We start from the raw sequence: 16,983 nt of genomic DNA, 5'->3' as shown, positions 1-16,983 counted from the left end.
CTGTCGCTTTCTAATAATGTCTCATAGTTAAATTAAATACCCTCACTCTACATATGATAATATTTCAAGTAAATTTAATGTCAAATATCAAGACCTCAATGTCAATTACTTTTAATTTGTGATGCTACTTACACGGGGACAAACTGTCAAACTCTAGGTATGTGGTGTCATCAAATGCGGACTCATACGATATTCCTGTTATGGAGTTAAATAGAAACATGTAAATATTTTTGCTTTTTTTTGTCTGTCAATCACCATGTACTTTTACCAGGCCCTTCATGCTTGAGTATGGGCATGCGTGCAGCCAACAGCTAAGCTTCTAACAACATAAACGACTGCCGTTTGTCAGAGTTCTTCCCTACATGTTTCGATTGAAATGATTTGTTTTGTTTGTCTTCAGTCAATGCGTGCGCTAACAACCCATGTCTCAATGGTGTAAAGCTTTAGTCGGGATACTATAAAATGCTGCTTTTATTACTTGCTTATTGTTTCATCGAACAAAATATCAACCCAAAGGAACAGTATCTTAAAAATAATTACGTTTGCGTAATTGGAAATATCCAAGACATACTTACAGATGCAAAATAAACTTAATACATGCACAATGTTAATTTTGTGATCCTGACCTAGGGCATACGATTATGAATGTGTATTTCGATGGACTTTAATAAGCGAATCTGAAATGTCTTGGAAATCACTGTGCCTGTGGTTATTGTACAACTGAACTAGTCATTGCAGATATCGGCAATTTTAGGTATGAAGACGTTTCCATATCTTTTTTTTATTTTCAGTTGTTGTGAATTACTGTGCAAATAATCCATGTCTAAATGGCGGGACATGTATCAACCAAAGCTTCTCCTATCGTTGCGTGTGTCCATCGTCTTACAGCGGTACAATTTGTCAAACTCCTGGTAAGAAACGTTTCTTTACATCATCGGCACAATCGCAGTAAAATTACCAATTAATTGAACCTCTTCATATCAAGACTCTTTCCTTATATGCATTGTCTTAAAGCTGAAATAACTATGATTGGTATTTATATGACAAAAGCGCAGTTCCAGTGCAACTGCTGAAATAGCAACTAGAATATGAATTTACCTCATGCTTTCATGTGATTTTTAAGTCATCATACAAACACTGCCACTGGTCATATTAAAACATTGATGTAATTCAGAGCCAACGAGGAATGATATCGTGTTTAAAAAAATCATAAATTTGCCTCCCTTAAAAATAATACACAGTTAATCAATATGCTATAAGATAGAGCTGACAGGAATCTGCTTCTCTGAATTTTTCATTACTATCAGTGTCTATACCCAAGGTAGTTGCTTTTGACCTTTAACCTCTTAGCCTTTCAATTACTATCAGTATCTAATACCTAAGGTAGCTGCTCTTGACCTTTAACTTTCTAGGAGTGCAACGAATGTAAAGCACCTTCTTTCAACAAGTGTTCAATTTTTCTCTGATCTGTTTGAAAAAAAGGGACAAACTAACTGCTTATTACTATTTCCTAACAGTCATAACAGACCCATGCCTAAGCGCTCCATGTTTCAATGGAGGAACGTGCGTAAATTTAGGCGGTGCCTACGGATGTACCTGCCCATCAACACATACTGGAAGTCGGTGTGAAACCAATGGTATGTAATATATTACATCTATTCATTGTACCCTGGAAAAATCATTTCCTTTGAATGTAACTGTGTTGAGAATACATTTTAATGAGAATTTCTAGAATAACTTTCCTGTCGACATGCAAGTTACAACTGAAACTAAATGAAAGTTTGTTGAACTTAATACATCATTTTTTGTACTATATAGGCTATGTTATGGGACGTCAATTCCGAACTCACATATTGTACATCTTGGTCGACACAGTACCCTTGTTACGCTTCTCTCAAATTACTGTTTCGGCTGAAGTCATGATATATTTCTCACAGCGATTATGAAAGTGAAATTCGTAGTCGAAGGTTTATAACAGATCGTAATGACACTAATTTCCACACAGTTCCATGCACCCCTAACCCGTGTCTAAACGGCGGTGTATGCATAGACTTCGGTACTACCTATCAATGTTCCTGCCCCAGCCAGTATACTGGAAGCAACTGCCAAACAGTTGGTAAGTAGCCTGACGCAAAGCCAGAAATGTTGTCCTCCTGTTTAAACACAACCTGGCAACTCAGAAGTGACAAATCGTGGCAGATAATGTTCCATCGTATATGATTCTTAGGTTTTTAAATGAATCAGCTCTCTGCCCGCTGTGACCTTTGACCTGCATATTCAATGTCATGTATATTAATAGAATCACAGTGTAGCTCTGAACATTTACATTCAAAATGTTTTCTAAAAGCGTTATACAATTGTGGGGAAAACAAGGGAAAACGGAGGGAAAACTCTCCGTGTCAGAGGGTTTTTCCGATGTGTCTGCGGTCTGCTTTATTCCATTCTCTCGTCAAAGCCATGACCAATGATTCCGTGAGGATACGATTGCTCGCTCCAATGAAGCGGCAAGTCAAAGACAAACTTAATACCTTGTCAATTTTTTGGATTGTATTACTATATCAGATTTAACATAATTCATTAATTTCATAACTGGAGTGACGCAGGTTCTCACTCACGGGAGGTCAATAACAAACTTTCGTCCACAGCAGGAACTCCAGGTAAAAAAAGCTTCTCACCTATACCAACACATTTTTATGTTTCATTTCTGTTTGTCAGTGAACCCTTGTAACAGCGCACCATGTCTTAACTCAGGGACCTGTAATAACTTCGGTACAACCTTTACGTGCTCCTGCCCACAGGGTTTCTCGGGACCTTATTGCCAAGGTAAGGTTCCAGATATCCGGATGGTAAGGAAGATACTGAGATAACACTCCGGGTTTACAAGCCAAAGATACTGTATTATACTTACAGTGTTTTGTTGACGGTAGATATTTCAGTGGTAATACAAAACTGTTGGACTATGTTACGAATGTTGTCTATCAGATAATAGAAGAAGATGTCAAATCTATCATTTAGTTTTGTATTGATTTACTTACCGTTTTTCATTCAAGCGCAAAACTCTGTTTAGTTGTTTCCAGGCAGTGTTTACGTTTGGTATTTTAAGATTATAATTTTACCTGCTCTGACGATCGAAATGGTAATAAAATATTACTTGAATTTTTGAATATATCTTCTCAAAGCAGATCCTTCTCTGAAGATCGAAATGGAAATAATATTTAGTTGGATTTTTAATATATATTCTCAAAGTATATATATATATATATATATATATATATATATATATATATATATATATATATATATATAATGATAATCATGTAGACATGTAAAAAGATAGTGATTTTGTCCTTCTAAGTCAATTATTCGAAGTTTATGGGTCAATTATGAACAGTATTGACAAATATTAAATATTGAATAAGCAACAAATGGACGAATTAAGATTCATTTACTGATTATATAATCGAAAGGAATCTGCTTCTTTCAATTCTTATATATCTGATCACTTACTTAATGTGTACCTTACATCAGATGTTTTGTAATTGTTGTGCTCGTCTTCCTTAATGTGTGGTGCCAGTACTTTGATAGCTGGTATCAGTTATTGTGGTGCCAGTACTTTGATAGCTGGTATCAGTTATTGTGGTGCCAGTACTTTGATAGCTGGTATCAGTTATTGTGGTGCCAGTACTTTGATAGCTGGTATCAGTTATTGTGGTGCCAGTACTTTGATAGCTGGTATCAGTTATTGTGGTGCCAGTACTTTGATAGCTGGTATCAGTTATTGTGGTGCCAGTACTTTGATAGCTGGTTCAGTTATTGTGGTGCCAGTACTTTGATAGCTGGTATCAGTTATTGTGGTGCCAGTACTTTGATAGCTGGTATCAGTTATTGTGGTGCCAGTACTTTGATAGTTGGTATCAGTTATTGTGGTGCCAGTACTTTGATAGTTGGTATCAGTTATTGTGGTGCCAGTACTTTGATAGCTGGTATCAGTTATTGTGGTGCCAGTACTTTGATAGCTGGTATCAGTTATGTAAAACTGAGGTAGAAATATTTTACACGTCTTTTGACTTTGTTTAATTTTCACAGTTTTTGACCCATGTGCCAGTAACCCCTGCTTGAACAACGGCCAGTGTTTTAACTTTGGTACTCGCTATGAGTGTGCCTGTTCATCAGGTTACACTGGTGTCAATTGCGAGACAAGACGTAAGATATTATAATTATTTGCAAATAAATAACTGCATTTCCATCTTAAAATCATCTGCAGATTAATTTAAAAGTAAGGCGATATCAGTGACTAACAACATAATGCCTGTCAACTTTAAATTCATTACTGACTAAATATGTAAACTCTCCGTTTCATTTAGAATATAAGTGATATTTTGTTTATTTAGGGCAGCGTAACCATATTAACAAAGATAAATACATACATACATACATACATACATACATACATACATACATACATACATACATACATACATACATACATGCAAGCATGCATGCATGCATGCATGCATCCATACATCCATACATCCATACATACATACATACATACATACATACATACATACATACATACATACATACATACATACATACATACATACATACATACATTCATTCATTCATCCAGTCATTCATTCAACTGGGAACATTGCCGCCTTGACGTACTAAACCTCTGTGTAATCATAGCTTGCGACTAACAAGAAATGCCGCCTTGGTAATGTTTTGTAATCCTAGATGTGAGAAAGCTTCGTTATTGTAATTTGCGATAAAAGTTGCTTTCTTCAGTCAGTGTGATAATGTGGTCGCAATTATGACAACCAATACGTTCAAAGTAAATCTATCATTACATCTCCAGGTGGCGAAATGCGTGCAGCGTGATAACAAATCTTCAAAATACAGCAAATACTGTTGGCAGCACTCAGTGTCTGTGTATTTCTATCTTTACAGTTACTGATCCATGTGAGTCCGATCCATGTCAGAACAACGGTTTTTGCGTCAATCAGGGTATTACTTATTTTTGTAATTGTCCCGCTGGCTACATTGGAACCAACTGTGAAGGTCAAGGTAAGTGTTTTGCAGTCGCCATGCAGTATCTTATAATTACAAATTCACGGATTTGGCAACTTCATTGTGAAATGATTATCAGACAAATTTTGTTACTGCACCAAAAATGATTAAAAGCAATAATGAATTTGACAAATCAGATTCAATTATGTTTACCAATCAGCAAATTTGCTGATTTACACATTTGCAGTATGGACATTATTTAATCGTAATTATTAAGGTTCTTCATTTCCCCGTCTGAATATTTTTATCGACACGTGTAAAGCCTAAGAGAGCTGTTTATTGGGCTCAATGTTGCCTGGTCTTTGTATAAATGAAGTGGATAGGCAGGACTTAACTGTGTGCAATGGAAAATATGTGAATGATAACGTTCGTTGTTCCAGCAGATCCCTAGAAATCCATTGTTTCCACGTGTAAATCAATAAATGACAATTTTGAGCAACTCAGTATTTTAGAACTACACCTTTGAACTGTTCTTAATCAAAATTTGTTTTAATCTTCATGTAATGTAAGAAGCAATGTTACCGCAGACGTCCTTAGGCGTCGTAGCACATGACACTGAATGCAGTATTTTACATGTAATCACATTCATTACGTCTTATCTCCAAACAGAATACTATCCATGCCTCAGTAATCCTTGTCAAAACGGAGGATACTGTAACGATTACGCCATCTTCTATTACTGTGAGTGCTTGAGTGACTATTTTGGAACCAACTGCGAGTATGAACGAAGTAAGTATAAATTTAAACTTTAGGTCAGAAAGTCGTTATACCATAATAAATGTTATATCATTAAGTCACTATACTATAATAGCTGTGTTGCAATTCTTTTTGTATTGCTCTTGATTGATGGATATATGATCTTAGATATTTTGTTGCACGTTTGAAGTATGTAACTATGGATGAGTATCCTTTTCAATTATTTATGTGTGACAGAAAGCGGTTACTTTTAGCAAGCTTCCCACAGACAAGCCTTGCTATTGGTCCAGCGATTTCCATTGTAATGCATGTAGTAGTTAGTAGTAGAAACTCTGAAGGGAATGCAGCTGACGCAAGTTTTACTTACATTTGTTAGAAAGTTAAATTTATTGAGTAGGATTTTGTTACAGCACTTGTGCTTGGTAAATGTGAGGATGTTGTCGTGGAAACTGTCTCCATGAAAACGTCTCAATAGATGGTCTTAAATTCAGTATACTTTTCTACCTCTCCAGCTGTCTCACCTTACGATTCTATTTAAGTTAGGCAGCTGTAACAATTTTGCTATTCTCGCTATCTCTATGTTGGCAATGATTTATGGCAGAAGTTATCGCCATTTGCCGTATCGACAGCTGGGACGTTTTAAAGTTTTACCTGAAATTGTTAAAAGTTGACTTTAATTTACAACAATTATCAATGACTGGTTTTTGGTCGAAACTGGTAGCAGCAGTAAAAATATAACTTACCACTGCTCTCAGTGTGTAACGATCGTGTTTTAACTGTTACAGTATTTAAAATTTGCGCTCCCTTAATTTAATAGTATACTGATCTCAAAGTGAGAATGTACAAATGATTTACAATCATAAGTCTGACTTGAAGAAATGATTGATGACTGCCATTTTCCGACAACAGATGGCAATCACTGATAATTCTTACAATTCGAAGTAACTTTCAACTATTTTAAGTATCATTTAAAACGTCCAATTTGCAAAAACGTCAGATTAGGATTATTTTTGTGTCAATGATGTACTCCCGCTGTTGAGGTAACACATACATATATAAGTAATTTGTTCGCCGAGACTGCCTGAAGGTTGTTAAGTAATCAAGGTGCTATGCATGACAACCGTCACGAAGAAACAGCAACAAACAGAACTGATCTCAAATTACAAAGAAAATGGCGTCGAAAATTACAGCTGTCATCATCGCTGTAAATTATCCCATTAATAAGCACCTTATAATAATTGTCTATTTGCAGCTACCGTATGCACTTCCGCACCCTGCCAAAATAATGGTACATGCCAGGTTGTAGACAATGGCTTCAGTTATGAATGCAATTGTATTAACGACTATACCGGTACAAATTGTGAAATACGTAGGTACCAAGTTACTAATTGCCAATTTTTACCTGAAGTAGAAATATCCAGATCACGAAATTTCATATATATCTATGGAAAAGAATACTTAACTGTATTCTTGATTCTTAATAACATTACGAAAGTAAACGCATATTTTCTTCAAGTAACAGTATAAATGAAAACCGATCTTGATAATAAAAACCTCCCTTGTGAATTCTTAGTGGTTTTATGGTCAACGATTTGGTAACGAATATAATAAAAATCTTAATAAGTTTATTTGGAGGTGTAACTGAGACATTTATATGGACAAAGACTACAATAAAAGAACAGCAAGAAATAGACTTTCTGCCTCAAAGATCACATTTAAGGTAAAATGCGCCTCGAAAGTGAAAGATTCAAACTTGTGATGAAACTTTCGTCAAAGAAACATTTAATCAAGAATACAAATTAGGGGTTGCCTTGCAACATTTCGTACCAGAGAAAGAAATTACCCATTAGTTATCGACAGTTGAAATCAAACGCCACCCTTGAGTTCACGCTATAGAAAAAAAATGAAATTTTCGATTTTTGAATAACTAAGACAGTTAAAAGTTAAAATGAGGCTCCACAAATACTACATCAGAAAATAATTGTGATGATTTGACAGTCCAAAAACCTGTCCCCGAGGCGTATTCTACCTTGATTAACATTCCAAAATGTTGAATTTCTGAACGATTGAACTCTGGTACAGCTTCTACAAAACCCTTTGACTTGTCTTTTTTGACCAGCGCCAGATCCTTGCCTTAGCAACCCTTGCTTGAATAACGGGATATGCCTGACCTACGAGTCTTACTATTCATGCGTGTGTCCGTCGCTCTACACGGGCACTAACTGTGAAACAGGTGGGCAAAACTGTGGCACTGTCATACATGACTATATGTTCATTACGTGTGTGTTTTATTTTATCATACTCTTTAAATAATCCATGCATGGTTCAATATTCTAATGTTTTTATAGAAATCTGACCATTTTTGTATACATGCATAATTATGGGTTTTTTTCATTTTTCCATAATAGTGAAAGGCGTTGAGAGACCTGTTAATGCATGATTGAAGCGTCTTGTCTGTCACCAAGACATGAATTCAATTTCCAGATAATTAATAACACACCTGACCTGTTTTTCATCATATTTCATAATAAACGTATAAACGCATGATGTAAATATTAACTCAATTTTCTTTCTCTTCGTGTTTCTTAGGATTTGTACCGATCCTAACAGTGTTAATTATCTTTAACTACTTTTTAAATGTACATTACTCGAATTCCTTACTCTGCGTGCAAATTGCCATAGTTTCAAGGAAATGTTTGTCTTGCATAGAGGTGGTTTTTTAAGGTCCATGTTGAAATGATTTAAGTATTTCCTTTCTTCTTCAAAGACAGTGAAGTGATTTTATTTTGGCGAGTTAAATACTAACAGCGACACACATAAAGATTTCACGGATGAGATGTGATGAATACAATCAATGGATCTAGTATCTTCTGCCCCAATGTATGTGATTCTACCACAGTCGCTTCCTGGACATATACCCAACGGAAGTTAATTTAAACTCTATCCCAACCTTAGCCAAAGAGATGGAAAATTGCCTGAAGGTAAATGTCCAGGAAGTAACTTTTGATACCATATGAAGGCTTGTAAGGAAATATTATCTCCAACTGTACACGTCTTGAAAAACCTACCATAACAAACAAACGTGATCTTTACATAGATGACCCTCTCGTCAAATTATTCAAGAAATTAAAGATTGTTATTCGGTGGACAAATTATCAAACTCTGATGTATAATTGATACAGAATTCACTGGGTTTAATTCCCACAAAATGCCGGGCAAACATTCTCTTGTCGTAGAGTGTTACATTCGCTTTACTCATCTTTTTATTTTCAAATGTACAGCTTTCAACCCCTGTGACAGCGATCCTTGCTTGAACGGAGGATTCTGTGCCTACAGCACAGACGCTTTCCAGTGTATCTGCGTTGGTAGTTACACAGGTCAATTCTGCCAGACAGGTACAGGACACCGCTATGTGGACTGCATTTTTGTCTCAGTGTACAACCACTGCCTAATGTTGTAACTGGAATGAACGCCCTTAAAGCTCCATAAGCTGTATCTTTTGGCTATTTTTTTCAGAACTTTTGGTTTCCCTACACTTTCTGAATTGAATCCGTAAACTGTAATTTAATGCCAAGTATTTAGCATATCACCACAACCTATATAAGTATAATCTCCATTGTTATTGTTGAAAATTGTAAAGTCCGGACTAGAATTCATTTGTAAACAATAAACAACGATCACTACACACATACAGGCTGTGTTGACAAAAAGAATACTCAAAATTTCAGCATGACAAACGGATTAGGGTCAGACACGGTAGTTGATATACAGAAGCAGAATACTGAAAACCTTACCACAAGTTACAGCTTATGTTAAGCAATTTGTCTTTCCATTCTAACATTTCTAACTTTGTAAATTAAGTGATGAGGTATACTGACTATGTGACTTTGATCCCTTATATAAACTGCAACAACATTTTCCAGGTGTTCAGTTTAGTTTAAGTATGACAATGCAACCATTTAACCGTTGGTGTACAATAATAATTTTTCATCTTAATACTAATGGAAACGTTTAAATCTTTTTCGAAGAGAAAGACTTATGATGGTGATTACTTATGTCATTAACCTTTCTGCTGTAAACATTTTCATGACTTCAATCTATACATGTTGCTACTGTGGTCGTTCACTTTTTCCCAGAACGAGTCAAGTTACTTCTCGCCGATCAACGTATACTTCAGCTTTTCAAACCATTTCGTTGCATATTGTATTCTATTACACTGCAAGCATATCGTCATTATTATTGACCAAAACTACTGTTTTACACTTTATCGTTTCCAAGATTATGTATTTTATGTTTGTAGATGCCTTTGTCATTTTAATGCACAGTGCTTATGATTGATCAGTTCAAACGTTGAATTTGTAAACTGTTGTTGTAAGCGGCCTAAAGTACTACTTATCTTACTATAATCACTTTACTAATGATCAAAATGTATTTTCTGCTCGGTCGCGAAATCTCGCGAGATTGGGATATTTAATGTATTCATCTATTATCCAGAACAAGAACGCAAGTAAAATATTTGGAGACAGCTAGTTACCTGCATGGTGTAACCTAAATGTGTCATTTTTATCAAGTCGTCAACGCTTAGCATCTGCCACATATCTCCCGAAAACACTATTGTCATCCAAATCTCGTAAAATCTCGTTCAGTGAGGAAAATTATCTTCTACAAGGCGAAAAAGTCTGATATGCAGTGGTGTCCTTATATGTTTTACATTTATTCATTTATGTGACGAAGAACATTTAAAACTTGGTTTCAACAATGCTTATAAAGGGTACCACTGCATCATTTATAAACAGATCATTTCATTCAAACATAATTGTTACTTTCATCTGTAATATCTATAATCCTAACTTGTACATGCGATATAGGTCTAATAAGTTTCTATCGAGTTTGAAGTAAGACGACAACGGGTGGAATATTTTAACATGTCTTCAGTATATCTATCTCCTCGTGACTCCGTGCCATTCTAAGTGGACGAGATCACGTGCTTAGAATATCATGTCAGAGTGATACTCACGACATTGGCTGTATTCAAATTAAGCAGCTTCATTTGTGCACGACGAATCAACTATTCTAGCGGGGCTTACTTACTTTGAATTCCGTATCAAAACTCTCTGCTTTCTTGCTTTGTCCACAGACCCAGACCCTTGCCAGTCTGACCCTTGTTTCAATGGAGGTACGTGCATTACTACGGGTGCATCCTACATTTGTTCCTGCTTTGAAGGGTACACTGGAAGCAATTGCCAGTTAGGTAGGTCATTCACAGTATTTGTATGCAAAATACACTAACACGGTATGGCAGCAGTTGTGTGTGCATGTGGTATCAAGCACGCATATACAACAAAGCGCCACCTATCCAATCTTTGCATGTTTACAAAATGGCCAACTTTGGAATTATTGACGGATCGACTTTTTATGTTAACTGTGTTTATCTTCACGCACTGAGTTCGCTCTCATTTTGTTTTGATATTATTTCATATCATAACACTTTACAGCTGTTTGTTCTAACCATGTTTCTTCCGGATGCCTGTTGGCTGAACGTAGAAAACCATAGCGAAGTTATGGCATGTCAACACGGCGGCGCCTTTAAGTCATCGAAGGCACAAATCTCTAGACGGGTATTCTTTTCGTCACTACAAAGACGTTTATATCCGTCATGAAATCACGTGATAGAACTTAAATCTTGATGTATGCGTAAAATTGCCCAAACATTCAAATGCATGTTGTTTTCCACTCGATACAAATCCCGTCTGTAAGGTTTATAAATTTGTTGGTGTCAAAGGTGAGACTTCTTCATCGTAAACGATAAATTCACATTTCTGTCGCTTTTATTGGCCTGATAACAGAATTTCTTTTACCAAGGATTTGACTTTTAACATATCAGCTTGTTAAGGCTTCTCAATGGGTTTAGCGGTTTCCTATTATACAAGCAATTCATGTGGTTTGGCAAGCAGTACAAGGAGTTAATCTGGTTTTAACCGTAGGCTTTGATGTAAACAGTCAACATTCCCCTTGCTGTATAATTGACTAAATTTGCTCAATATCAGTCGCTGTGTTCATATTGTCATAATGATTGCCAGTGTACAAAATACTCCATTGTGTCATGGTGAGGGACAAAGCGGTAACATTAAAACGTTGGGTCATTCAGCTATCGGTGTGTTGGCTATCAGACATTCCTGTATGCAGTGACAGCATACTGCATGATAGACTCTCTCACTGCCCCTCCAGCTCCCCGGCTAAGCCTTTGACCTACTAGCGCCCTTAATAGTTGAACCTACGCTATAACCCGACTGGCTCGGTGAGCCTCGCTTGTTAGAAAGGCCGGTGAGGGCGCACCACTATATAGTTGATGATAGTAGCGGACGGCGGGCTGTGAGAGAGTCTATTGCATCAAAACAACTCATTGCAGTTACTGCCGTTGATATAGATTTTAAAAAGGTGCGATAAACTATGAGTCTTAACCTTCGATGTGCTGACATGTTTATGCTCGCTTGCATGGGATATCAAACGAAAACTGCGGTATATCTGTGTGTCGTCAAAATGTATAGTTGGGTTGAAATAATTGCATTTTATAAATGCCAAGGTCAGTAAAATATCTTGTAAGATAATGTTATGACGGTTGGCACGCTGCCTTCGCAAATTGGTGATGCTTCTTGTCTCGGCTTCTAAATGCTCGCAGCAATGTCAATTATTTATACCTTTCTTAAGATGGAGAAGGGAAGTAAAATTGTCTCTGTCCGGCATGTCAGTCGTAAAATCAAATGTTTTTGTACGTGTAATTGGAAAATGGAAAGAATGAAAAAGTGTGTATTGCTTTCGGAGTGCGTTGTATTGTGACAGTAATTTCAGAGAGAGAGAGAGAGAGAGAGAGAGAGAGAGAGAGAGAGAGAGAGAGAGAGAGAGAGAGAGAGAGAGAGAGAGAGATTTCAAATGTAGGATGACAAAGGAGAAGGCTGAAAGGTCATAGTGAAGAAGCCATTACTTAATATGTAACGTTTTAGACGATCTTGACCTTGGTGACACAATTTCAAAAAAAACCGCATGTGTGTAGCAGTGAAACTTATGTGTTTGTCGAAGGAATTGTTGAGAACAAAACTGACTGAACGTTATTAATAATCACGGGACGCGTGATATGCCTAGTTTGATCATCTTATCAACAACGTACACCAAAATTCGTAAAACCGATATTCTTGGTCAGTCCATTGTTATTATGCGTCATTGGTAAATTCATAATCGAATTTCCTTGATAATGACCACCTTGACTGCACACCATGCACACCAAAGGAAATTCATCCATGTTATTAAATCAGTAAATCTGATTTGAAGTGTTCCGCCGGTTTGCTTTACCTCCTTGTCAAAACAATAGATTCCTATCAAATCTGACAAATTCCAAGTGTTTGTCCTTATGGTGTCACTTTAGATTTATGTCACATTACTTATGACATCACACTTTTGAGGACCACCGTTTGTTAAAGAGGAATTTTTTGTTAAAGAGGAAATAGTTTAGAGTAATATTACCTGTATATATTTGAGAGTCATCCAAATTTGTTCGCAATTTTGCGTCAGTTGGTGTGTAAGTGTTATTGACGTACCGTGAGCTGTGACGTTTTGACCTGTTTTCATGTTTCGAGCAGAATCAAAGACGCGTTCCATATTATTCTCACATTCCACAAATGTAAACTGTTCTTCTAGAGTTAAACCCTTGTGACTCGTCTCCCTGCCTGAACGGCGGCAGTTGTTTGCGGGCTCACGAATCGACGACATACTTGTGCCTATGTTTGTCTGGTTACAGCGGATCCAACTGCCAATCTGGTAATTATTGACACTGATAACAATTACTAGTACATCAATCCTGCCTTCAGCCTAGTCTGGTATTGGCATCGTGTTTTGGCGGGCTATTTGTTACTACTTGCAGAAAAATTAAGGAACTTCTTCTCGCTTTGGAAAAACTTATACTTTTCTTCTGCTCTGACTGGCTTGCCGTTCGGACGCGGGGCTTCCTTCAGTGTAAATATGCTGTTTTAACTGATTGCGAGAGCATGTATCAGATATAAATACTCGGATTAAGAGATCTCGCGAGACTTTAAACTTCCCATGTGCAGAAACCCCCGAAACAAATACGTTCAATATGCCCACTGATTTCCACTTTTACAAGTAAATAAACTCAATTTTGTTCGACTGCAGTGTATCTGTTGAGTGAAATTCAAATGATTTTTCCAGAAGATGATTCGCTATTTGTTTGTAGCGAGTAGACCCATCTACTCTTGATCTCTTAAAGTTCTTTGCGGCAAGAACTCTTTTATTTATCATTTTGAACAAACAAATCCATGAAAGGTGACAATACTTGGGATATCCCCCGTGTTATCTGCTGAGCAAATCACTCATTACAATCATTGCAGAGTAAAAATTGACCATGTTCATATTTCGAGACGACTCTTTAACTTGGCTGAGAAGATATTGGGAAATCGAAAGCTTACATACATATCATTGTTACATCAATTATTCATTTTGCATAATATTTGTACATCGAGTATTCAGCTCAGTAACAATAAATGAGCAATACATACATCGTAGATTGATCGACAAAGTGACTTGTTAATGTTTTCAATATATCTGGCTCAAAATCCTCGCATCATCTGTCTCGTTCAACTTGGAACCGAGGTTTGTTTGTTTGTTTGTTTGTTTGTTTGTTTGTTTGTTATCTGTCGTGGGCTTGCAATGTTTGTGTCTATATTCTGTGCGCAATACGGGTGCAAAAATGCTTGAGGTGTAACCATTATAATAGTAGGTGGACAGACTTTTACACTTATGCTTGCTGAATTTTTCTCTGTTTGTTATCGCAGTTATTTTTTTATTTGAAATATGACGTTTTGTTAAACATATCACGTTACTTTTCTTTTATTTTTATCGTTTGATATATTATGTCTTTCATTATTTCAAACTTTTAAGTTTAGTATTTGGTAATATTGGCTTTGTTTCCAGCGCTATTTCTTATTTTTTGTTGACTACTTGTGCCTCGATAACTACATCATTCAAATTGAAGTAAGGAAATGTGGTGATGAGCTGTTTTGTATAACAATGCATTGCGTCCTTTGATGTGATATTGCTAAATCATTGACACCTGTAAAGGATGTCTTAAGTCTTACACTGGAAAATCTGATTTTAGTGGCCCTTTGCGTAACACTTATGATCAGTATTGAATTGTATTGCTTTGCCGTCTTATTCAGCTTACACTCACCTGTCATATTGCATGTATCAGGCTGCATAAGATGACGTGTTCAAGTCAAAAGTACCATGACCTTTTGCGATATTTCTTGCAACCTAGAGTAGAGGCCCTTACATTTTCCATCTTTGAAAGAGGATATCCAGATCTAATTGAACACCTCGCTTCAAACTTGTTACTTGCCGAGATATCAAACGTCGCTATTGAAACGGCCATGCGTGATTAGTATAGCCTAAACCCTTTGTCATAATCTTCACCTAACCTTAAGTCTGCCAATACGCACTATGGAAGAGTTTACCAATATCCTGTGTTCGTAAACGGCCATGTATTTTCAGTGCATCTATAATCTGTGTTATTTCCAGTCAGTTTGCTTGTAAGTATTTCATCATGCACTGCAGTTCTGTGCGAAATCATGTCTGGCGTTCAGTCGGCATGGGCGTTTCCTCCGTATAAAGATTCCATCTAATTATTTAGCTGGTATGAAATTTAGATATATTGTTTATTTCCTATCGCTCTATCGCTTTTTATATTTTTTGTATTTTTAGTTCACAGTCGCTTTCACGTAACTAAATTTTTCATAACAGCTACTGTCGGCACTACACTTGTTTTGTTTGTTTGTTTGTTTTTGATCATCACCATTTTTCTTTCCAGAAATCGACCCCTGCAGCTCTTCACCTTGCACAAACGGTGGCACTTGCCTGCAAGCTTCATCCACGCAACACGTTTGCATTTGCCTTGATGGGTTCACGGGATCTAATTGCGAAACTGGTAATTAATCTTAAGCTGCAAAGCCTGCACTTTTCGCCGCAATCACTACGCTTTCCTTTCGTACTTTTTCTTACCTGAACGCTTCATTTTCACATTTCTTTTTCTATCAATTCCCTTTCAATCCTTTCTGTGCGGTGTCTTCATTCTCCTGGAAATAAAACTTACACATTATTAATAAATCTCTAGTGCTAACAACGTTTTCCAGATCGACGTCTTTTATTAATAAAAGCGTCCCATTTACAGATTTTTAAAATCTAATTTATTGTCTAGCAGAATTAGACCCTGTAGTAAATCGCCATGTCAACATGACAATACACGCATAAACAGTTCAATAGTTCTTTAATGGTTTTACAGGCGACAAATTGCCATGGTGATAATTATAATATGGTTTGAGATACTGTGTCTTCCACGCCTGCGCGTCTTATCGAGTTTCATTTGACCCTATGGAATGCTTTTTGTCTGAAATCCTGTAGATATATTGCATGATCAAATTTGTCTTTTTTGAGACCAGGTTGTTTCCGAGTCTGGTTTCGTTAAATTGTATCTTGTCTGTCTGGAGTGTTCAATAACACTGTAAACGCCATGCAACCACCATGCACACTCTTAGTCTTAGTCTATCCAAGTTGTCTTATCAAAATCTCTGAGTTGCAGTATTGCAGTATACATAGTCTGCACGATTTTTGTGTTCTGTTTTTGCATTTCATTCACTATTATCGCATAAAACCTTTTTCTTTGGAGCCTGTCTGCGTATCAAAACAAACCCTTCATCCGTTCGTTTGTTCGTTCGTCCATAGACCCTCTAGTTTTCCTCGCGAAGGTTTATGGCTCGTTGTATCATTTGCTAGTAGCTATATTAACCAAACCTTTGGTCGGACTTCCATTATTTCTTGGATAATTGTGCGCTGAAGTTGCTTTAGATTTTTTCATAACAGACTCTTATCACGTGGTCACTATTTGAATAGTATATTATCATTCCATTGGCTGCTTGCTGTAAGTTTTAATCAAGAAATGTTCTCGAAAATAACAGGAATTTCGCACAAGCGTTGATACGTAGTGCTTATCTTGTCTTGTGCTTATCTTTTTAAATCCATTGATTGATTGTGACTGTCAGTCACATTTCAAATGAAGTAAAACCACTCGCGTCCATGTCTGTGTATAGCAATGAGATTTTAAGGGTCTCATAGTATTTGATCGCTTGATTTAACAGTGTTAGCCACAATCGA

The 16,983-nt window shown here is 36.6% G+C and overlaps 1 protein-coding gene across 29 annotated transcripts in view; it reads left to right on the top strand.

Moving 5' to 3' along the window:
• Window positions 1-16,983, top strand: part of LOC139134060 (neurogenic locus notch homolog protein 1-like) — a 93,070-nt gene that overhangs the window by 38,651 nt on the left and 37,436 nt on the right. For 8 of the 29 annotated variants that reach the window (XM_070700934.1, XM_070700945.1, XM_070700943.1 and 5 more), the window contains 13 exons: window positions 792-911; window positions 1,518-1,637; window positions 2,006-2,116; window positions 2,716-2,823; window positions 4,087-4,203; window positions 4,954-5,070; window positions 5,683-5,802; window positions 7,022-7,138; window positions 7,889-8,002; window positions 9,051-9,164; window positions 10,907-11,020; window positions 13,462-13,581; window positions 15,644-15,760. In XM_070700934.1, coding sequence (XP_070557035.1) covers window positions 792-911; window positions 1,518-1,637; window positions 2,006-2,116; window positions 2,716-2,823; window positions 4,087-4,203; window positions 4,954-5,070; window positions 5,683-5,802; window positions 7,022-7,138; window positions 7,889-8,002; window positions 9,051-9,164; window positions 10,907-11,020; window positions 13,462-13,581; window positions 15,644-15,760 — 1,509 coding nt within the window. The remainder of the gene's footprint in view (window positions 1-791; window positions 912-1,517; window positions 1,638-2,005; window positions 2,117-2,715; window positions 2,824-4,086; window positions 4,204-4,953; window positions 5,071-5,682; window positions 5,803-7,021; window positions 7,139-7,888; window positions 8,003-9,050; window positions 9,165-10,906; window positions 11,021-13,461; window positions 13,582-15,643; window positions 15,761-16,983) is intronic. The other 21 variants (XM_070700936.1, XM_070700944.1, XM_070700957.1 and 18 more) reach the window with 6 other exon arrangements.

The sequence above is a fragment of the Ptychodera flava genome, chromosome 5 (assembly GCF_041260155.1).
Source record: "Ptychodera flava strain L36383 chromosome 5, AS_Pfla_20210202, whole genome shotgun sequence".
NCBI lineage: Eukaryota > Metazoa > Hemichordata > Enteropneusta > Ptychoderidae > Ptychodera > Ptychodera flava.
Note: the sequence above shows the minus strand (reverse complement) of the source record. Positions and strands in the feature narration are given on the sequence as shown.